The sequence below is a fragment of the Magnolia sinica genome, chromosome 5 (genome assembly GCF_029962835.1).
Source record: "Magnolia sinica isolate HGM2019 chromosome 5, MsV1, whole genome shotgun sequence".
Lineage (NCBI taxonomy): Eukaryota > Viridiplantae > Streptophyta > Magnoliopsida > Magnoliales > Magnoliaceae > Magnolia > Magnolia sinica.
In genome coordinates, this window is record NC_080577.1 from 81,591,353 (window position 1) to 81,615,263 (window position 23,911).

Consider the following 23,911-nt stretch of genomic DNA (forward strand, 5'->3'; position numbering starts at 1 on the left):
GTACAATAATCAGGCATAGGGCATAGAAACAAAACAAAATATCAGTTTACTATAGCAATGCATCAAATCCTAAAAGTAGTTGTTGGAGATTGTCAAACCAGATAACACATTCCAATGTAAAATTACAGAATAGAACCCACATTTTCATGCGCACAATCACATTTTGATAGTAATCATAAAAGCATACAAGAATACCATGTAGTTTTGAAAAAAAAAAACGCATACCTCTCCAGCTTTGATTGTTATAACATGAGGTGTAAATCCGACACCTGCGGATCCTACAGATCCGGTCTGTAAAAGACAGAGAGAGAGAGAGAGAGAGAGAGAGAGAGAGAGAGAGAGAGAGAGAGAGAGAGAGACCCTAAAGGAATAGAGGTGGATTGAGAAAGGGGAAACAAAGAGAGATGGTCAATTGAGAGAGGGAAAAGGGGAAATAGAGAGAGAGGGTCGATTGAGAAAGGGATAGTAGAGGTGGAGATGGCGATGGTTGTCGCTGCATCTAAAGGGAGAGAGAGAGAGAGAGAGTCGGGACGGAGAGAGAGTTAGAGAGAGAGTGTTGGAGGCGGTGAGAGGGAGAGAGTCAGGAGAGGGGAGAAAAAGAGGGTTAGGGCTTTTGGTATGGTATTCATACCCGACAGTTGACCGACGCCCGATTTTAATTAGCACCGGCAAATTAGCCGCGCACATCGTCGGCTAATCCTACTTTTGTTGTAGTGAATATTTAATAGTTCTCTATTAAGCTAGCATCTTTCTTCTCTCCTGAATGCAGATTGATTTGTTTGCTGAAATCAGCCAATCACCACGCATTCTCTCTAAGGTTGATGGTGCTCTGAAAGCAAAGCAGATTAAGGTTGACATTGATGAGTATCTCAAGGTATCTTGAGTTGTCATTATTTTTCTCTACCTAACATTGAGAAATTCTTTTATTTTCATATTTACATAGTAAACCATGTTATACTATTATATAAGTGCATGTTGCAATTATCATAAATTCTTCAGCCATTGTGAGTGTTCCTTTGTTGTGCATTTGTTCTCCCTAATCGATTCCAACTTGATGGCCATTAGACATTTTTTTTTTCACTTTATTTGATTCCAGCAAACTTATAACTATAGGCCAAGAGAATTTGGAGGCCTCTATTTAGAACTATCTTAAGGGCCTGTTTGGTTACCCAAAAAGTTCCATGCGGATAGCCTTATCCAGATAGTTGCACATGTCCATGGTTTGTGGACGAGCATTGGCACCAAAAATAGAAACAGGGTTGTAGAATGAAGTAACCGTTGCCTTGTACAATGCAATTTCGATAATGTAACCAAATTGGCCCTAAGGTTTAGTCAAGATAATGGTATTAAAGTAAGAAAATTGTTCTTTTACCCACACGTACATCTTGTGCCATTTATGGGTGTGTCCATGTTCAGCAATTGATACATGTCTTGTTGTCATCTGATAGGGAAGAAGACAATTAAACTTGAAATATGCATTGGACAGAATGGTAACACTGGAAATATAAAAGCTATCAAGTGTAGTATGTCATCAAGTTTACAAATGAAGCTTGATGAGCAGCGGAAAGAACTCTCTTCATGTCATGAAGGAATATTGTCACATATCATTCATTCCACCCAATAGATCAGCACGTTAAGCGCCGAAAAACCAACTTCCATGGAGCAGGTAAGGACTAGCCTAGTTCTGACTATCATAGGAGTAGTTTTCAAAGGTCTAATGGTGGGTGATCCACTCTTCTCATTGTATACAAGTGGGGCAATCCAGAGTTCAAATCACTACAGCCTTTTGACGCCACTTGTGCTAGCAGTGGACCATATAGAGGATTTATTTATTTATTTATTTATAATCAAGACCATTTTCAATTTATTGTAATAAATATTATTTTTTGATTGTGTAGTAATATAAATTTTGTCTAATATTCAGTTTTATTTGTATTGCATCATTTTTATGTTTCAAATATTTTAAAAATACAAGTTTCAATTGAATTATATATAATAAAAAAAATGACTAGCAGGTCAGGGCCTCTCAAATCCATACAAAGGATTTTATTGGCGCTTGTGTAGAAATCTTACGCTGCTTTTTCATGAGAGAAAGTGTTAGAAACAACTTTTACCGGCGCTTGGTTGTGAAGAATTGCCGGCGGTAGATAAGCGCCGGTATATATTACCCAGCGCCGGCTTAACTTTTGGCGACATACATATTTACCAGCGCTTTACTAGGGTCTGTCATAGAGTAGCCGCCGCTAAGTGCCATTTGTTGTAGTGTGAGTTTTCTTCTTTCTGGAGTCTGGAGAGCCAAACATCCCTAATATGAATTTTGGCAGTATTTCAGCACAAATAAGCCATATGAAGGATTGGTGTGGCCCATCTCTTCACCTTCACCTGGCTGGTTGGAACTGTAGACCCCTCTTAAATCCTCCTAAAATTTATAACTCCCTTACTTGGGGATAGTGGCACTAACTAGTAAAAGAAAGTCTAATAGATGTACTGTACTTTTACATTGGCATAATGACGTGATAGAGTGCCAACTCAGCACAATCCACATGGTAGGAGAGTTGGCATAGCCGTGCCAACATTATTCCACTCGAAACTTTGTAAAATTTATCAAAACAATGAAAAATAAGGGGAAATGGACTGATGTTGAATCCTTATAGTGATGGCATGGCCCACTTGATGAACATTGATGATCGCACCACTATTGTCCTCCTCTTGAAGTGACTATAGAAAGCATGCATTCTTTTTTCTTTTCATCTTTGTAATTTTCTGTTATGATAATCTATGCATATCATTATCATTGTTTGAAAGGGTTAACAGTATGAGTTCTCTCATTTTATCCAGGTGATTGGCATCTGCACTATGACCAGGGGCTTGGATATCGCCCATGTGCCATGTGACCCTTGGAAAGTGCAGTTGTGTGATTGCACTTCATATTTCTCGATGTACATAGTGGCCATGGAAACATGAAAATGGACGTTGAGAAATCACAGGCTCACATGCTACTTGGTGCTGGAGATAGTGGCAAGGGTACTAACACATCTTGTATCAAATTCAATTATTTGTTATTCCCGGACGAGTAATATTGTGGTAGGCTATGGATATGTATGTGCTTACAGATGTTTAGGCAATTTTATTTATTTTATTTTTTTTGAGATGTGGGGCTCACTAAAAGGTTTCAAACTATTCCGTAAGAAAGCTCAATATGTTATCAATTATCCGTTTGAAATGAGACTAAAGTGGGGTATAAGTGATTGGGATTTTAGCTATCGATTAGATGGGGCATACTTTCTCAAAAATCATTCTGATTTAACAATATTAACCATCTAATTTACCTTTGAATTTCCACTGCTGACCCATTTATTTTTAGTGGTCTCATGGTTCTGAATACTGGTATTGGAGGGCATATTGGCTCAGCAGCAAACCGATATGACGTGGATGTGTCGTGTCGTAAAGCGTTTCTTATCCATATCAGCCTGTACCGGCCGAACATATTGGTCAAAATTTGTTTTAAGCCCAAAACGAAGTGTGAAGATATCAATAAAATGGGAGACAAATTCAAGAATCTATCCTTTTTTCTTTTTTTCTTTTTTTTTTTGGTGTGTGTGTGTGGATTAAAACCCATTACATTGAAATACCCAAAAAAAAAAAAAAAAAAAGAATCGTTGAAAACATGAAAAGAGGTGATGGCGTGCCTATTTTCCAACTTTCTTTTAATGGTCCATTTCTCTTTGATTTGTTGAATCTTACTAACAACTTTTGTTTTAAGCCCCAAAATAGGCCAATATCTTGTCTAACTAATTGTCGAATCTTACTTCCTTCTTGCAGTGTACTAGACCCCATACGAAATGATGCTGGAAAAAGAGCAAACCATGAGGCATAAAGAGCAAGAGAGGATGTCCAGGGAAGAAGCATGGAGGAAGCAAGAATCTACTAGGTTCGATCGAGAACACGAGTGTTGAGCCAATGAACGGGCCTGGATTGAAGCACAGGATGCCACATTGATGGTAGCATTGCAAAAGATCAGTGGATGGCAGTTGAAGGTTCCATCGCCCGACAACTTAACAGACATGGAGATTCATGGACATCGAGAATTTGAGACAGTTTGAAGGAAGGAATGACAGTTTGATACAGTTAACATTTTAGGTGAGGAGACTAGTTTAATTCAAATGTATTCTCTTGAGAGATTTGTGTTTGAGAGGGAAGACTGAGGATGTGTTATAAATTAGAATGCAAGTTTAGATGGGTGCAAGCCATGCATGCAAATCACACACATTCCAGCTCAAGTTGAAAGAAGCATGTGGGTCCCACATCTGTTTAGAGTCAGTGTGGCACAAACTGAGTACATGAATGAGAAAAGGCAGAGGATCGTACTCATGAGCCAGGCCTCAGTTGATTCGTCAGCTGAATCAAATTACCTGTTAGAAGAGGTGTCTAAGATGTCCATCTCTTAAATCATCTCTATATTGCCTTTTTTCTTATTCTTTCTTTCTTGCTTTTAAAAATAATAATAATAATAATAAATTAAAAAAAGATTGCTCTTTGCAAATGTGGAAATGGAGAGAGCCTTCTAATTAGATATGTAATGTGGTTTTTGAGCTCTTCTCATTTGTGTAATGTAGCTTCTTCAAATGACCAAATGCATACAGTCTCCTGTTCTTCTTGCATTTGTCGTTCAAAATTAGATTTTTGTGGATTTTAGATGAGGTTTTATGACTTGGAAACTGAGAGTGACTCAACCATTCAAAACAGTTCCTAAGTTCCTAAATAGCGATTTCGGTGCGGTGGAATGGGTTGGATTTGTGAACACATCTCAATGGACCCAATAAATGATTATGAATGTTTTAATGAGACGGTAACCCTTCTCAGCTTCTATATGTGGTGTGGCCCACCCAAGTCATGGATTAACTCGATTTTTAAGCCTGTGGCCCACCATAGAATGGTGCATCTGTCTAATGGGATAGATGTTCAACACACATCACAGTGGGGCCCACACAGCTCAACCTCATGGGAAGTTCCCATAAGGACGACCTCATATATGTGTGTGTGTGACCTTATCATCAGGTTGGACGGCAGATAAACATTACTGTGGGCTCTAAAAAGTTTTAATTGAGTTCTTAACTGTGGGCATTCAATCACCACTGTTTCCTACGGTGTGGTCCATGCGAAAGTTAAATCTGCTGTATTTTGTGGCTTATGCCTTAAAATAAGGTGTAAAAATAGATGAATGGCGTGGGTATACAATAAAAATATCAAGGGGCCCTGTATTCAGGCCTGTACAGTGTTGAGTGAGGCCAGGGCCACACATATTCTTTTTTTTTTTTTTTTTTTTTTTTTTGAAAAACTAGGGGGATATCTCCACCTGGAAGTATATTGCTAAAGAAAGCTTAGGTTCGCAGGTGAGCATTCCGCAATATATATATATATATATATATATATATATATATATATATATATATATATATATATATATATATATATATATATATATATATAAGGCTACACCTACCATATGGCAAGGAAAGTAGCCAAAAGGAAAAAGACACAAAGAAAAGAGTGAGCATGAAAAAGACTAGAGCCGCACCTGTTGGTCATAGGCCGGTGGGGCTCACTAGTGGGCAATCACTAGTGGGTGGTTCCCATGAGTTTAGGCATCTTCCAACCTCTTCCGTGAAGATGATTTTCAAATATAAATTTGAATGAGGATGGAAGATAGGGATAAGACCAGATGATCTGGTTTCATCCAAACTCTCATCCTTTCTTATAAAAGGGATGAAGTTCTCTCGTGAAAAATATCATCAGAAATACTGAGAGTACAAAGAGGAACAGTGGTTGGCATATAGAAATTTGTCGGTTTAATTTGTCCTTGGGACGATCTAAGTCATAGATCGTAATCCGGAGCCATCTATACCGTAGAATCAGAGGGGTGAATAGTCTCATCTGCTCCAATAGTGAATAGGTGGGCCGCTGGATCCGGAGTGTTAATCTTCGGCTTCATGAAGGTTCCATATATATCGTGTAGACCATCAGATCCCGGGGGTTCACACTTCCGCATTTACTTTCAGTGGTATTAGAGAATTCAACAGCAGATCTCCAATTTATTTTCATAATGAAAGGTAAGTGGCCCTTCTTCCCTTTATTTTTTTCTTTTTCCTGGATTGTTGAACATGCATGTCACGTAAGATAGAGCGTGCATGATAACGAGCTCACGGCCGCTCAACCACGTACAATATTGAACTTGCTTCGTGGATGACACTCATCTTATACAATAGACCGGCAAAATACAGTTTGCTAATTCCACGCGTGCACACAAAACACACGTTTGAGATCTGAATTAATAAAGCCACCACATGTGCCAGCAGGCAGATAGGTGCATTACCCACGTTATCCATCAGGTGGGTCTATTCTTTAACTGTGGGGCCCATCTTGACCATTAGACCGATCTGAATTTTTAAACAGATCACCTACACGGTGGGAGCATCTTAATGGATGGTATGGATCTCGTACCTATGTCCCTGGAACATGTGGTGGTGTATACAGTTGCGGTCATGTACATGCAAGTTGGCTTAGCTAAGTTCCCTGTCCGCGTATCCGGATCAGATGCGATCTACAAGCGCCCAACCACAAGCACTCGTACGTGTCGATGCTTCATAGGTGTGGAAGATCAAAACGGTTCATCAGCCTATTGCACCTAATGAGAATTTCACGTAGAAAGAGATCCTACAAGAAATTGGCAATGGGTGAGGTCTGGACTGTTCAGGCCTGGATATTAAACTTGTGTGCTTGGACCTGATTTTTAGACCTCAAAACTTGTGTGCTTGGACGTGTTTTTCAGACCTCAAAACTTTCAGAAAATCTACAATTTCTGAGTGGGTGCATATTAATCAACATACTCCACCCCAAGCAGCCCATCATTATGACCACCGGAAAGGGCAACGGCCTTGGTGGGCCGACTTGGAATGAGGTAGATCCAAGCTTGAAAGTTTCATTAAAAATCTAGATCTATCCAACAATTCAAAGGAATGGCCCACTGCTACATTCCAAAACTCATCCATGTATGCCACGTGTAAGGGGACCGATTACTAAACGTTATCTACGAGTAAAATAGATTGATCACTTGATATGCACATCACGGTGGGCCTCACAGCGCCATGATGACGTTGGGGTCATCACTCAATCTGTTTCCCCGATTCTGTGGCCCAGCTGACCAGTGGATCTATCTGATTCTTGGGCTAGCATATAAATATAGTGTTTCCGTTTTGATGGATGTACTGGATCTTAAAATTATTATGCCATGCTGGAATATGTATGGCGTGTACATGAACTTTATTGTACACGCGCCGGGGCACACAACTGTTGTACTGGATTTGGGCCACGTGGCCCATGTCTCAGTTGTTACGCATCCGTGTTTACGTCCACGTAAGGGACATTGTGAACCTGACGAGTGAAATGAACATTTTTGGTAAAGGTACATTCAAATTGGGACCCACCTAATTGAATGGCCTGAGTCTCATACACGTGTTCCACATCCACACGTAACTCCGTGATGGTCTAGAGTGCACATGTATCATCCAATGCATCATTCAAGATGCTTGTTATTGGCTGATCCGTAATCACGTGTACCACACACGTGTGAAGTCTGCTCCCTTTTTAGGCGTGCATGCTCATGCAGCGGCCACCCTTTCAACCAACAAACATGCCACTTGTGTAGGACGTCAGTATTTTTCTTGTAGTGCAACCATGATTTTTTTGGCCCACCAAAGATCAAGTGAAATAAAATCATGATTTCCTCTTCGTCGCAGGGGGCCACACCACTGGGATCAATTGACAGCCCACGGTCTGACTCCTCATACAGCTGTGACCCAACACGTTGATTAAAAGAAATACGGTCTTTATATTCCAGTCCAAGGTTTAAATGATACTGATGTCTAGCAATGCGGATGGATGGTGTAGATATAATTTGTTCTGAGAATTAGTGATCTAGAGATAATTAGTGATTGAAACGATCATCAAACATGATGATCAATGTTGATGATAGGATCCATCATCAACAATGATCATTAACGGTAATGATCAGATCCATCTCTAATGAACATGATCACTGGTAATGGTAGAATTTCTTTTATGGCTAAACACTTCATTTTTAAATCTGATGATAATGTTTATATATGTGATATAATTAGGCTTGATGTGGTTAGATTTAAGCCCATTTTTTATTAGAAAATAGAAAACTTAGTACTAGAATGCTCCCTATATATAAAGGTTGTGCATAACCTGAGTGAGAGTTTATTCTCCTCCACCAAATGATGCATGCAACCTGTAATGGAATGTTACATGTTATACAAATAAATTCTTATAAAAGCATTAATTTCAACTTTATTGATCTACACTGCTCATTCGGGTATGTGGACTTTCAGATCTCGTTAAGATGAATTGACTACTTTTATACCTTGAAAATTTGAATAACATGTAGAAATGCTAATGATTAGTGGCAATATTTTATATCATATAGCTAAGTAGTGATACTTGATGCAATGTAGAGATGGCCACCAAAGCGTTAATCGCTGAACAGCTCAAATGACAATAATTCGATGGTAACAACTACGAAGATTGGTCCCGCGTGGTGCAAAGCCTTCTGGACAAGGAAGACATATCATACACACTCGATATGGTTCAAGAGGAACCAATATTGGCTAAGAACGGAAATTTAAGAGAACATAGGGCTACAATGACCCAATATAATAAGTGGCGTAAATAGAATCGTTTAGCCTATAATGTCTTTTTAGCAATATGCACAAAGAACTCATACCAACGTACGAAGTGCATGACACCTCTAAGGGTATCTAGGAAGCATTGAAAAATGCTTATGCGCAGAAGTCATATGCAAAAGTTTGGGCAATGGAATTAGAATTCCAGGAGTATAGGATGCCAGTCAGCTACCCCATTAAAGATCATATCCGCAAGATGGAGCAGATGATATGTGCCATTAGGAATGTTGGGTGTAAATTGACTGAAAATTAAAAGATAATAATAATGCACCGTTCCTTGCCTAAATCTTAGGCCCCAATCAAAAGAATTTTGAAATATACTGATTCTATTACTACGTTCAGAGACTTTTGTGGCCATTTGGTATGTGAGGTTGAAATGAATACAATTCAGCCAGGTTCGGCCAAGGCCTCTGCAATAGAGACCCATAAGCAGAAAGCTAATAAAAAACGGTTCAAAGCTCGCAAGAAAGCAAAAAAGAATGACCGAGAACAGAAGTCCGCAACACCTCCTCCAAATCTCAAGAAGGGGAATGGAAAGAAGAAAAAGAAAAAGACTAACATAATCTGCTTTGTCTGCGAAAATTTCGACCATTACGCTCGGCAATGTGCACATAAAAAGACGGTAATTCGTAGATTACTAGATATTTTGTATGTAGGCGTTTGTTCTGAAATCCTTTCCGTTGATACTATATCTAACGAGTAAATTTTGGATTCACGCGCAACAAAGCACGTGACACGGAATCGTCAAAAACTCGAGGTATTTTGACCTATAGCCAATGGAAGTTACATGGTGTATATTGGCAATAACGCTGTTAAAGACGTACTAGGGATTAGTGTTTACCATCTCCATATGTGCATAGGGCGAGCAATAATCCTCCGTGATACTCTTTATACACCAGGCATGTGCGGGAATTTAATTTTTGTTTCTAGGTTATTATTTAGTGGTTTTGATATTCGTTTTTCTGGGACACAAGTTTCTTTGAGAGTAAATAATCTCATCTTTGCATGAGAAAATTTAATTTCAGATTTATTTATTCTAAACATAGATAGTGATATGCACATCTTACTTTATCTGCTATGTCGAATGAAATTGTAGTATTTAAATCTCAAAAATAGCAGGCGAGGTTAGGTCATATCGGAAAGGATCATATGACAAGAGTAATTCGTTCTGTTCTATTATACTCATTATCTAAAGTTGATTTGTCATTTTGTGAACATTGTGTGTTCAAGAAGACTTTAAAGAAACTATTTCCTAAAGTGGGTAAGTCCAAGGGCCCACTAGAGATAATCCATTCAGATATTTGTAGACCCTTCAATGTACATGCTAGCAATAGATATCAATACTTTGTTACTTTCATTGACGATTACTCGCGATATGGATATGTGTATCTCATCTCACATAAATCTAAAGTTTTTTATTACTTTCTTAAATATAAAGCTAAGGTAGAAAATCAGCTTGAGAAAAAGATTAAAATCCTTCAATCTGATAGAGGTGACGAGTATACATTTGAAACATTCAAATCATATTGTGAAAATGTTGGCATTGTTCTTCAGTATACAATGGCTTACACTCCACAATAAAATAGTGTTGCAGAGACAATGAATAGGACACTATCAAACATGGTTAGATCGATGATGACACAAGTCAATCTCTCTACCATATTCTGGGGAGACGCACTGTTAATAGCCGTCTACGTCCTTAATAGAGTCTCATCTAAATCCATTCCTAAGACCCCATATGAGATGTGGTCTGGGAGGATTCTTTCTTTAACCGACTATATCGTCTTGGAAAAATCCGTACAATGACCCGAGTACCACCTCAGGCAGAAATTGCTAAGGACCGAATCCTTTAGAAATTAGACGAAAATTAATTAAATGCTAAACTGAATTAATCAGTGAGTTTATTTGAATCACTTTCTATGTGAACTGCAAGACCCAAAACTAATAGAATCACTAACTCTACGTTACTTAAAAACCTAGGATTAATCTCAAAACCCAGTTGCTCTAAGGAGCATCTTGAAACTCCGTATCGGACTTGGACCGTGCGTAGAAAGTCTGATTAACGCGAAACTATATGGTTATGACCGCCTTACTGGGCTTGACAACCATCTAAGGAATCAAGTCCAAAGAGTATCCAGAAACACACAACTTGAGCCTGGAGTGAAGTGTGTAAGAAACGCGAATATCTCTAGAAAATAAACTCGAACTTAAGTGAATTAGGTCGTTCGCTTGCAGGCCAAATATAAGGTTTCAGACCGTCAAATTCTAACCCAACTATACCCTTGGATCAGGGAAATTTCCCTGCACCCATTGGTATACTTGTGGCCCTGATCGAGTGATGATGGTCGTTGAATTGAAACTAGTCCTCAATAGTCGATCTACAAATCTGATCGGACCGAAACTTTAGCCTGCATTGATCCATTGCCAGGGAACTTTCTTGGACCGTATGTAAGAAATAGACATCCAGATGAGCTCCGTTGGCCCGAAACAGCCACTCTTTAGCTATAACCTAAGTATACCATGGCCCTGGGGCCATTGACATCAGTTCAGGGCCTATATAAGACCCTTAACCCACCCCTCTCTCATTCCATACGAATTTCCAAACCCTAGGAGAGAGAAGAGAGAAAATAGAAGGAGAAGGTGAGGAGAAGTGAGAGAGAGTTGTGGTTTGTTGTTGGAATTCATTCCCGCCACTCCACGTGCCGAATCATCCTATCCGTATCGCTATACCAGCAATTTTAACTATAGGTAGATCGGTGAAATAGCTAACCTATTTCATGCTATAGGTTGCCGTTGTGTCGTAGATGAAGGCGTAGTGTACGAGCCGAGTTCGTAATCGGCGTACTGATGAAAGGTGAGGACTATAAACGTTTAGGTTATGGTTTTCAAGGCTTTCAATATCAGTTAATGATTTATGATTGATTGATTGTTGTCACATGTACTTGGATGCATTGTTTTCTGAGTATTATATATATATATATATATATGAACTATGTTGAATATAATGCATTCCATGTGTTTGTTAAAATGTTTGAATGAATATGGAATCATGATTTGTGCTTGCCATGATAGTTGAATGAGAATACATGATGGTTGTATGTGTGACAACTCCTATGTGAAAGGATTTGCTATAATATATGTTTTAACTAACTTATTACATGTGTGTTTATATGTATAGTCTAAGTGTTTAGTAAAATGTCTAAATGAGAAAATACTGATTGAAATGTATTTTTAGAAGGGTATTGAGATAGGATTCTCAATTACTTTAGCTATAGTTATAGTTTCCTTCATGCAACCTATCTTGCTACTACGTGATTTATGTATGAAATATATATATATGATGTCATGTTCACTATGTGCTATATGAAATGCTCGAATGGTTGCGATGCTTGCATTGTTTGCTTAACACTGTTATGACTACCATATGTGAATGCTACTGTTTTGAAGTGTGATTGGGACTAATAAGTAGTCCAGGCAATCGGTAACGACTTCCGATCGAGTGGCTAAATCAGTTTCGTCACCACGGACACGTTCGATGAATTCGAGTCATACGGTGATTATCGATAGTGGTTAGGCCACAAGGAGTGTGTATGCGCTCTATGTCGATTAATTCAACGTGCACTTGTACCCGTCGAGCTTGTTAAGTAACTCGATTGGCCTAATGTATGTTTACCATGTATGGACGCTATGGTTTAAATCTAAGGTACCACTTACCATTAAAAAGCCTGTTTAACCTTGGTACCACGATCCGCTAAGACTCATGAGCAGGGTATGGTGGTATGAGACACCGTGGTTGAGCTGTCAGCCTACGCTGGGGTGATGAGCCTCCCCTAGTGTCCATTGAGTAACCCAAACTCATGAGCCGAATATGGTGGTATGGGACACTGTATTCAAGCTGTCGGCTTACGCTAAGGTGGCGAGCCTTTCCCATGGTGACCTTAAGTATAAACTAGGCCTACGACGAGGTGGTGAGCCTCCCGTAGTGACCTGAACTTACCTATCCACTGTTTTTGAATCAGGGGTGACATTGCCCTATAACTTACCTATCGTATGTGATTAACTAGGATTGACGATCCTAGGTGGATCATTGTTTGGGTAAATGATTTAAAGGGAGGTACCTTGGCTTCTTGAATCTGTTGTATGAATGGGTCTAATTAAGAACTTGGCTAACACGACCATGCACCGCATTGCATGTGCCTTTAGCATGGGAGTTAAGCACAATGGGAGTTTAGCATGCGCGACTGTGAGATGATGTCGCAGAGGGAGTGCAGGCGAGGGCATGCATCATTAATACATATCATCATTGCATTAACCAGAGTAGTTAGGAATGCTTGTTGTATTGCTTTATCATTACTGATTGACTGAATTGATAACATGTTAACATTTGCCTTATAGCTCCACTGAGTTGATCACTCACTCCCACTCTGGTACGGTGTTTTAAAACACTAAGCAGACTCTATTGTAGATTCAAGTGATGGTAATGCTTATGAGGTGGAGCCTGACTTCTATGATGACGAGGAGTTCTCGTATATGCAACTCTTTGGCAGGTCTATGTAAACCTTGAGTTGAGTCAGCGGGAGTGCAGGGATACAAACTAGTTGAACATTACACTGTATCATTTTGTGAATTTTTGGAACTATACATGTAATTATTTAACCCGGCGACAGGTTCATACTCTAGAGACTTACAACTACTTATATGCTTTATATATCTATCACAGTCTTCCGCTTGCGTAATCTAATTGACTCTGGAGTATGATATGCTGATTTAGTGTAATCTTATTCATGTTTAATGCACTAATATAGACAACATTTAATCATCATTATCTATGTTACATAAGTGATGCGATGGAACTCGGGAGCCGAGCTTCTGCTCGACCCCCGATTTTCAGGATGTTACACCGACCTACATCCTTGGGGATCTTTGGGATATGTTTTGATGCCTACTCCGCATACTGTCACGCCCTGAACTCGAAAACCGGGCTCACAAAATTCTCAATCACAGAATCCGGCGCCAACAGCCTCCGTAGAACCCCATTCTCGGCTCCCATCGCCCATTCGCCAGGTTCCGATCCTGGGATGCTACGAGGAGGATTTTTTTTAACATCAGTTTGATTCATAATAAGCATAACCAAAGGCATAACCCACAAACAACAACCAAAAACTTCATTACATTTCCACTATGATCAAAAACTTTAAAAGTATAATGAGCATAAAGGGAAATACAATGATGATAGACCAAAAGCTCCAAAATGATTTGCTACGTGCTCAAGCCTTAGCGCTGCTGTGATCCAATGTCACCTGCACGCAACGGTTGTGCATAAGTTTATAGAAAGCTTAGAGGGTAGTGAAAGTGTGTGCTCAAGGTGGTAACGCAGCTATACAGTAACAGAGTAATGCAGAACATACTGATGAAAGCCAAGACTACCATAGCCGTACCAAGGCCATACGGTGCAAAGCATAAATGATGTCGGCCATACTAAGCCCATGCAATGTGAAATGCAACTCAAGCATACAAATCCTCATCTAAGTCCACATGTCAATACGGTTCAAATCTGGAATATCACTAGGTCTAGTACACTCCAATCAGATTGCTGCCCCATCACGCGCAATAAGGTGAGTGGAAGAGACCTCACTATCCGCCTACCAATATCGGGCTCGGCTCGTCAATAGCGGACCCATTCCTCGAGCTGGTCAGACTCAGTCTAGCATTGCCCCCTACTCTCGAGTGGGTAAGGCCGCACCCCCTTCCAACCGACCACAACACAGTGAAAAGCATGATCGTCTGGTAGTCGGCACTCGGTGCTCCTATACCCACTCGGTTTAGGCGTTGGAGCAACCTCTTGGTACCATAAAGGTTTAGGGACTTTCACCCAGGGATATCTATAGCACCCCATGTAGAACAAGATTTTCGGTATCCAATCTTGCCAACCACGATACGCCTGTGGAGGCTACGGCCCTGATGTCGCTAGGGCATACAGTGCCATATCACACAATGCAAATGCATGAATCACACTATCCAGTCATGCAGCAGTCCTGTGTGTATCGTGCGCTCATGTCAGGCAGCACCGCCTATCCGGGAGCCCATAAACTATCTGCCCGAAGGCATATGCTATGATCAGTCACTTCTCATATCAAGCATACATATGATGCGTATGATCGTGAATTATGAGACTATACTAAGCATGTTATATGGTAATGGATGCAGTTCATAACGAAGATGGGCTTAGATGGCCTACACACATGTACGGGCCTATCAATGGGCCCTAGGGAGAGTTGTAATGTGGACATTGAACCAACATTATACTTGCAATGTGGACGTCAAACCACCATTGCTCCCAAGGCATAGCCCATCATAAACATCATTACATAAACCATGTTGGGATCACACATTGCAATGGACCTTAGGTATATCCCATTGGGCCTTCAATATATCAAATGGGCCATATCATATGGGCCTTATATTCATCAAGTAGGCCACATCAATGGGCCGCACCAATGGGCCTTATGTGCATTGCAATGTGCCATAACCCGTGGGCCTTAGAATACATCAAATGAGCCTAACCTCATGGGCCTTATGTGTATCAAATGGGTCACACCAATTGGGCCCCATATGTACATCAAATGGGCCTCAACCCATAGGCCCCAATACATTTAATGGGCCTTACAACATGCCAAGGTGGGGTCCACTTGGACTATGGATCTGGCCCATTCTCTAAGCCCATGCCATAACATGGACTTCTAAGATGGTTGGACGGATTGGGTGCAACCCATGCATCATGGTAGGTCCCATAGGGATGGAAGGTATAGATTAATCACATACTCCGTGGTGGAGGTCCATACTGATGAAAGGTGTGGGCACAATACATACATAAGTGGGTCCTAAGTAAGCCCCACCAAAATGTTCGTTTTTCCACCCAACCTAGGCCCAACATAATGTTTATTTTCCATCCAAACTTTTCATAGGGTCACATGGGCCTAGGGTCCACTGTAATATTTATTTGTAATCCCATCTATTCATAAGGTCAGGTGGACCTTGGGGGCCCACTGTAATATTTATTTGCCACCCAACCTATTTCCTTTAAGGTCACACAGCCAGGGTGGGGGACCCACCGTAATATTTATTTACCATTCAACCTGTTTATAAGGTCACGTGGACCTGGAGGTGGGCCTGGGGCCCACTGTAATGTTTATTTCCCATCTAAACTATTTATGAGGTCACGTGGACCTGAGTGAAAGGAGAAACACAAATTTCATCTTGATCCAAACTTCTGTGGCCCATAAAAGAGGGTTTCAATGGCAGAGGTTCAATCCCACTGTTTCCTTTAGTGTGGGCCACCTGAGCTGCTGATGGAGCTGAAATTTGGAGGGGGCCCACTGCTGGGAGTGGCCCACCTCATGAATGGGTTGGATGACAAATAAACATCAAGGTGGGGTCCACAGCTAGAGCCGTGGGTCACTGTACGTCCGCCCATCCGCCCGGTCGCTGGTGCGCAGGCAGCACCTGCTGCCTTTCTGACACAGCAGCTGACGCTGCTGTGTTATATGTGTTTTTTTTTATTTCAATTTTTTTATGGTTTTCACAAGTGGGGTCCACCTCTTGAGAATCCACTCCGTCCAATGGCGCTCCATGGCTCCAGACAAGCAAAACAAGCCCAATATTGGGCATATTTCGGCATATAAAAATATTAGAGAAGTTTTCAATGGTGAAAACTACCATTTGCTACGGTATGGCCCGCCAGGACCTCAGGTTGACACCATTTTTCGATTCAACGCTTAAAATGAGGTTGGGAACGGAATGGATGGTGTGGATTGAAGGCATACATCAAGGTGGGGCCAAAATAAGTGGGCCTCCTCCATTGGCTTGGAACGAAGCCAATATTTGTTTTTTTTTCCAACAAACGTCCAGCATCCCTGGATGCTGGACTTAGCATATACATTAGAGGTGGGCCCTGCTTAGGTGGGCCATCTCATGGAGGATGGTGTGGATACTACACACACAAAGTGGGCCCCACTTGTAGATGGTTTGGATAGAATACATGCCTCATGGTGGGGTTCATTTAAGTGGGCCATACAACCATGTTATGATCACACATAAAAAAAATGAAATAGAGAAGGAGAGAGAGAGATAGAGAGTGGGACCTACGTGATAGAGGGACCCCGGCACTATGGGCCCTCCCTTGCACTAAATCATACATCAAGTGGGTCCCATTATATATGGGCCTATTAAATCAAAATCCAACGGTGGAGATCCCTTCTCCACTAAATTAGACGTTCTAGATGACCCTAAGTATGCAAGGAAAATAAACATCATGATGGGATCCATGGAGAATGGCCCCATCATGGAATGATCATGACGATCCAAGCGGGCCATCGGCCACATCTTAGGGTCCAAAGTGAGATCCAAACCATTGATCGGTTGGCCTCACTTGGCCCATCTTAAAAACATGAAAACTACCCTATCAAAGCACCCACCGCTTGATCTTCTTGCTCCCTTGGCTTCCTTAGCTTCTTAGCTTCGATTCCAATGGAGGAGATGAGATTTAGATGGTTGAGATGGGAGATGAAGAGGTAGGAAAGTGGGCCACCTTTGATGCTTGGGAAACTTGGAGAGGTTTATACGTATGGTGTTTCTCTTGCTTGGGAGAGTAGGTTTGAGAATGAATGAGGGAGAGAGACTTGTAAAGGGAGAGAGATGGGTGATGGATGTGTTGATGTGGTGAGTGATAGGTGTAAGAGTCATTTTTTTGACTTTTGTGGCAAATGGTGTAAGAAAAGTATGGGTTTTGTAAAAACTTTTTGACTTTTGTGGTTGCTTGGGAATGGGTGAAAGGTGATGTGTACTTGACATGTACTTGATATGATGGGATTGATTGAGGTGACATCTCGTAGAGATTCTCTCGGGTTTTATAACGCGCAGCATTTTTCTCGCACCGAACGCTGGCCCACATCTCCTGACCAGGGTATCGCCTCGGCGCGCGAGTCGCGGCATCGGAACTGCAGTGACGGTGCGGTCGCTATGGTACAAGTCTTGGGTTGAGTCGACTCAAGTTGATGGCATGAGAATCAAGGTCGCGCGCAAATACCGGTTAAGGGTCGAAGGTTGCCGAAATTTGATTGGGAAGACCGCGGAAGTCTAAGGAATGGTACGGTCTAGGATACGGGGCTTACAGAGGTAAACTTGATAGTAAAATCATTGAATGCGTGTTTAAAAGGTACCCCATGTGTTCAAAGTGATACGTTTTAGTTTATGAGGACCATGGACGTTGGATTGAGATAGAATTTCGGGACGTGACCATCGTCGAAGATAAATATCTCAGCCAAATAAAGTAAAAGGTTCCAATAGAACTCTTTAAAATACGCGATGTATCTCAGGAGAGTGGGAATTCTGCTTCTCAAAATAATGATACTCCTATAGTTTGTCAAGACAGTGTGAGAACATCTCAGCAAGCTCCTGAGTTACATTAAAGCGAAAGAGGATTGATCCCCCAAAGATACTTCGATATTGAAGGGCAGACATTCTCTTACGTTGCGGTTGATGATGATGAACCTGATTCGTATCAGGATGCATTATTATTTTCTAACTCGGCCGATTGGGTGACTGTTATGAACGAAGAGATCACTTCCATGAAGAAGAGTAAAGTCTGGGAACTTGTTGATATATCTTTCAATCGCGAAGCGATAGGTAATAAGTGAGTACTAAAGATCAAAAGAAAGGCAGTAGTACAGTGGACAAGTATAAAGCACGATTAGTTGTTAAAGGTTTTACATAAAAAGAAGGCATTGATTACGAGGAGACTTTTTCACCTGTTGCAAAGTTCTCCTTAATCTGCATGATCTTGTCTATTGTCGCAAGTTTAAACTTAGAGTTATATCAGATGAATATAAAGACTGCATTCTTAAGTAGTGACTTGGATGAAGAGATATACATGCAACAACCCATGGGTTATATGGACAAAATGCATCAAAAGAAAGTCTGTAAGTTTTTGAAATCTATTTATGGGCTGAAGCAATCTTCAAGACAGTGGTACATGAGGTTCCACTTAGCCATCACGACTTTTGGATTCACGATGAGTGAAAAAGATCATTATATATACATGAAACGGTCTGGAAGATCTTTTTTAATACTATCTCTATATGTTGACGACATCCTGCTAGCTGGTAATGATATGCAATTGTTGATATTGACTACAGATTGGCTATTCTCGAACTTTGAGACGAAAGGCCTTAGTAAAGCCAACTTTATTCTTGGGGTAAAAATTATCAGGGATCGCCCTAAGAATTTTTTAGGCTTGTCTCAAGCCACCTATATACAAAAGATCTTAGAGCAGTTCAAGATTCAAAAGCTGTTGAAACCCCTATGGACAAATTTATCAAGTTAGACAGAAAATCGTATCCCCAGACTGAAGCCGAGAAATTGGCTATGTTCTTAGTACCTTATGTAAGCGCAGTAGGGAGTTTAATGTATGTTATGCTTTACACTAGACCGGATATTAGTTATGTAGTTGGCATAGTCAGTCGTTATTAGAGTAACTCGGGACAGTCTCATTGGTAAGTCGTCAAACGTATATTCCACTATCTCAGAGGAACAAAAGACCTAATGTTGTGTTATGAAGGCACAAGCCTCGAGCTCAAAGGATATTCTGATGCTGCTAGGGGTAATGACGCCGATGAGGAAAAGTCTACTTTAAGATATGTCTTTTTACTTGGAGGGGGAGCTATCTCATGGTCAAGTAAGAAAAAAACATCCATAACGCTTTCATCTATGAAGGCCGAGTACAATATATGTTGTGATGCAGTTCAGGAGTGTGTGTGGGTTCACAAATTTTTATTAGGTCTGGGTATTATATTGAGTGTTAGTCAGCCTATATTGCTGAAGATAGACAATACTTCTGCCATTGATTTAATGAAGAACCCTAAACACAATCAGAAGTCCAAGCACATTGAGATCAATTATCATTACCTCCGTGATCAAGTGAGAGATAAGAAGGTCTGTCACGCCCTAAACTCGAAAATTGAGCTCACAAAATTCTTGATTGCCGAATCCAGTGCCGACAGCCTCCGTAGTGCCCCATTCTCGGCTCCCAGTGCCCATACACCAGGTTCCGATCCTGGGATTCTATAAGAAGAATTTTCCAATGTACATTTATCTCATAAGAAGTATAACCACAAGTTTACCCAAATCACAAAGGCAATATCATCATCACATATCCACTAATATAAACATTTGAATACAATGCTAAAAGGGAAATATATATGTCAAAATCAAAGCTCCAGGAGTCTACTGCACGCTCCAAGCTCAACACTACTACAACCTAATGCCACTTGCACGCATCTATCGTGCATAAACATAGTGGGGCACATATAATCTCAATAGGACGCATCACATGGGCCACATATACATCACATCGGGCCACGCCATACGAGCCACAAATACATCACAATGGGCCTTATCAAATTGGCCACAAATACATCACAACGGGCCTTACCAAATGGGCTGAAAAATACATCACAATGGACTTTACCAATGGGCCGAAAATACATCTCATTAGGCCTTACCAAATGGGCCAAAAATAAATCACAAAGGGCCTTACCCAATGGGCCAGAAATACATCTCATTGGGCCTTACCAAATAGGCTGAAAATACATCTCATTGGGCCTTACTAAATGGGCCGGAAATATATCACAAGGACCTTACCAAATAGGCCAGAAATACATCACAATGGGCCTTACCAAATAAGCCAGAAATATATCACAATTGGCCTTACCAAATGGGTCGAAAATACATCACAATGGGCCTTACCAAATAGGCCAAAAATACATCTCATTGGGCCTCACCAAATGGGCCGGAAATACATCACAATGGGCCTTACCAAATGGGCCAAAAATACATTTCATTGAGCCTTACCAAATGAGCCGGAAATATATCATAAAGGGCCTTACCAAATGGGCCGGAAACACATCACAATGGGCCTTACCAAATGGGCCGAAAATACATCTCATTGAGCTTTACCAAATGGGCCAAAAATACATCACAATGGGCCTCAATACATGGGCTTCATATCCAACACATCGGGCCTCATTATTTGGACCTCATGTGTCGCACATCGGGCCTCACTTATGGGCCACATATACATCACATTGGGCCTCGTTATACAAGCCCCATATACATCACATCGGGCCTCATCATATGGGCCACAAATACATCACATTAGGCCTCATCGCATGGGCCTCATATATCAAATGGCCTTACATACACTAAGTGGGCCCTACACATACAGCAGGTGGGCCCTATACCTAACAGATGGGCCACACCAATAGGCGGCCTGGATATAATACATAAATCACAGTGGTTTCCACCGTCCAGACCATTGGACGGTGTGAATGAAATACATAATTCATGATGGGGGCCACTGCACAGATGGTGGGGATCAACCCATTCATCAAGTGTGGGGTCCACACATCTAGCAGATGGACGGCATGGCTGTACAACACACATATCATACTGTGCCCCTTCCATAGAAAAACAGATGGACGGTGTGTATATAACACGTGCGTCCCACGTGGAGTCCACGTCCAAGATCTGGACAGTCTGGATGATGGTTGGACAGTGTTGATACAACACATATATCATACCAGGGCCCACCGTCTAAGCCTTGCTGGACGGTGTGGATGAAATAAATATAGTAAGGTGGGTCCACCGTCCCAGTTGACAGTGTGGATAAGGCCCACATACATCACGCTGGCGTCCCATCGTCCAAATCATGTGGATGGTGCGGATATACAAAACATACACCAAGGTGGGTCCCACCTCCATACATGTCACACGTGTGGAGTGGGTCCCATGTCCAAAGCAGATGGACAGCATGTATAAAACACATGCATCAAAGGGGTGCACCCACATCACCCCAGCAAATCTCCCATCATCCAGAGATTGGACTGTGGGGATACAGCACATACTATTAAGGTGGGTCCACATGTGTGCCCACCACCTAACAAATTAAGCAGATATTTGCGTTTTCACTTCGTCTAGCATGTTGGACAGTGCCAGCAGTGCTGGATGTCAGTAAGGTGGGCCTCATGGGTGGCAGGTATGGATAAAATGCATATATCATACTGGGGTTCATCCGGGTGGGCCACACGGCCTCATCATCACCAAAGGAGGGAGGGAGAGAGAGAGAGAGAGAGAGAGAGAGAGAGAGAGAGAGAGAGAGAGATGGCGTAGTAGAGAGACCCCACCACTATGGGCGCCTCTTATGATTACAACACATACATCAAATTTGATCCCACCACAAGTGATTAAATTGAAAATCAACGGTGGTTCACCCACCTATTGCTCCTCTTCTTTAGCTCCTTGGACTCCCTAACTCCAAAGCTACAAGTTTGATGGAGGATGATAGAGATTAGACGACGGTTGGATGATGAGGATCTTGGGTAGGAAGTGGGCCACACTAGGCTCTCTCATGGAGCTCCATCTCCATGGACGGTCACTCCCTTGGTTGCTTAGGAGTGAAGAGAGAAAAATGAGAGAGAGAGAGAGAGAAAGTGATGGGTGATGGGATGAAAAGGGATGGGTGATGGGTGTGAATGATGGGGGTGAAAGAGATGGGTATGGGTTTGGTTGACTTTGGGTGAGAGAGGGATGGGTAGGTTATGAGTTGTACTTGACTTGATTGATTAATGGATTGATGTGACGTGTTGTAAAGATTCCCTTAAGATTGCAATTATGTGGCGTTTTCCTCAAATTGAACGCGGGCCCACATCTCCTGGACTGGGAATTGCCTCAACGTCCAAGACGCGGCGTTGGAACCGCAGCGATAGCGCGGTCGCAAGGATACAATCTTGGTTTGAGTCGACTCTGGAATACGGTATATGACTCAGGATCGCGTGCAAATGCCAGTTACAGATCACGGATCGTCAAAATTTGACCGGGTGGACTATAAAAGCCTAAGGAATGGTACGGGATAGGATATGGGTCTCACAGCTCTCCCTTCCTAATAAAAATTTCATCTTCGAAATTTAATTCATAGTACAACTAATACAGAGCTCACAAAGGGAGGGAAAACCTACCATTATAGATATAATCAACAAATACCTAAGCGATGGGGACGATGCACACGAATCTTAGCCTCTTGCTCCCAAAATGCCTCATTGGCACTACGATGACCCCACTAATTTTTGAAACCGGAATTAGAAATGATCGAAAATGGAATATTATGCAGCCTCACAATCTCAACGGTAGGGAGCTATATCAGAAAATTTCTAAGTTTTCTGAATCAGGGATCTAACCATTCTAAGTTCTTAACAATCATAGAGTGTAGGTAGCTATCAGCAAATATGTGATGTTATCCTCAGGTATTCCCAAGTTATGCTCTGATACCAACTTCTATCATACCCCAAACTCAGAAAATGGGCTCACAAAATTCTTGATTGTCAAATCCGGTGTCGACAGCCTTCGTAGTGCCCCATTCTCGGGTCCTAGCGCCCATACACCATGTTCCAATCTTGAGATCCTACAAGGAGGGTTTTTTAACAACATTTATCTCATAAGAAGCATAACCACAAGTTTACCTAAATCACAAAGGTAATATCATCATCACATATCCACTAATATAAACATTTGAATACAATGCTGAAAGGGAAATACATATGTCAAAATTAAAGCTCTAGGATTCCACTGCACACTCCAAGCTCAACACTGTTGCAACTTAACACCACATGCATTTATCTATCGTGCATAAGCTTATAGAAAGCTTAAAGGTGGTGAAAGTGTGTACGATGCACGTGCCAAGCATATAAATATCAGAGTAAGCGAAAATACTGCATGTCTATAAATCATACAATATCAAAGTAATACGAAAACATGCTGGTAAGTCCATAAATATCATCAGCCTTATCTAGACTATGCAATGTAAAGACATAATAGGCCAATATCATATGTTGAGGAAGCAATTTAGATCAACTATACAATGCAAAGACATAGTAAGCCAAATATCAGATACCGAGTCCATAAATACCATCAACCTTAATTAGGTTGTGCAATACAGAAGCATAGTAAACCAAATGCTATGTGCTGAGGATGCCATGCAATATGCGATGCAAAATGAAATGACCAAATTGGAGTATGAAGTCTGGATGATAGTATGTAGT

At 41.2% G+C, this 23,911-nt stretch overlaps 1 protein-coding gene across 5 annotated transcripts in view; it reads left to right on the top strand.

Annotated features, from left to right (window-relative positions):
• LOC131246194 (uncharacterized) overlaps positions 1-23,911 on the top strand; it is a 74,686-nt gene that overhangs the window by 25,268 nt on the left and 25,507 nt on the right. The window contains exons 6-7 of one of the 5 annotated variants that reach the window (XR_009171234.1): positions 770-874; positions 1,449-1,817. The exons of 1 other annotated variant lie outside the window; for it this stretch is intronic. Coding sequence is in view for 1 of the 4 variants with exons in the window: in XM_058246102.1 (XP_058102085.1) it covers positions 770-874; positions 1,487-1,624 (243 nt within the window). In the remaining 3 variants the exon portion in view is untranslated. Of the gene's footprint in view, positions 1-769; positions 875-1,448; positions 1,818-23,911 lie in introns of those variants that run through there. 3 more of the 5 variants (XR_009171233.1, XR_009171236.1, XM_058246102.1) reach the window with 3 other exon arrangements.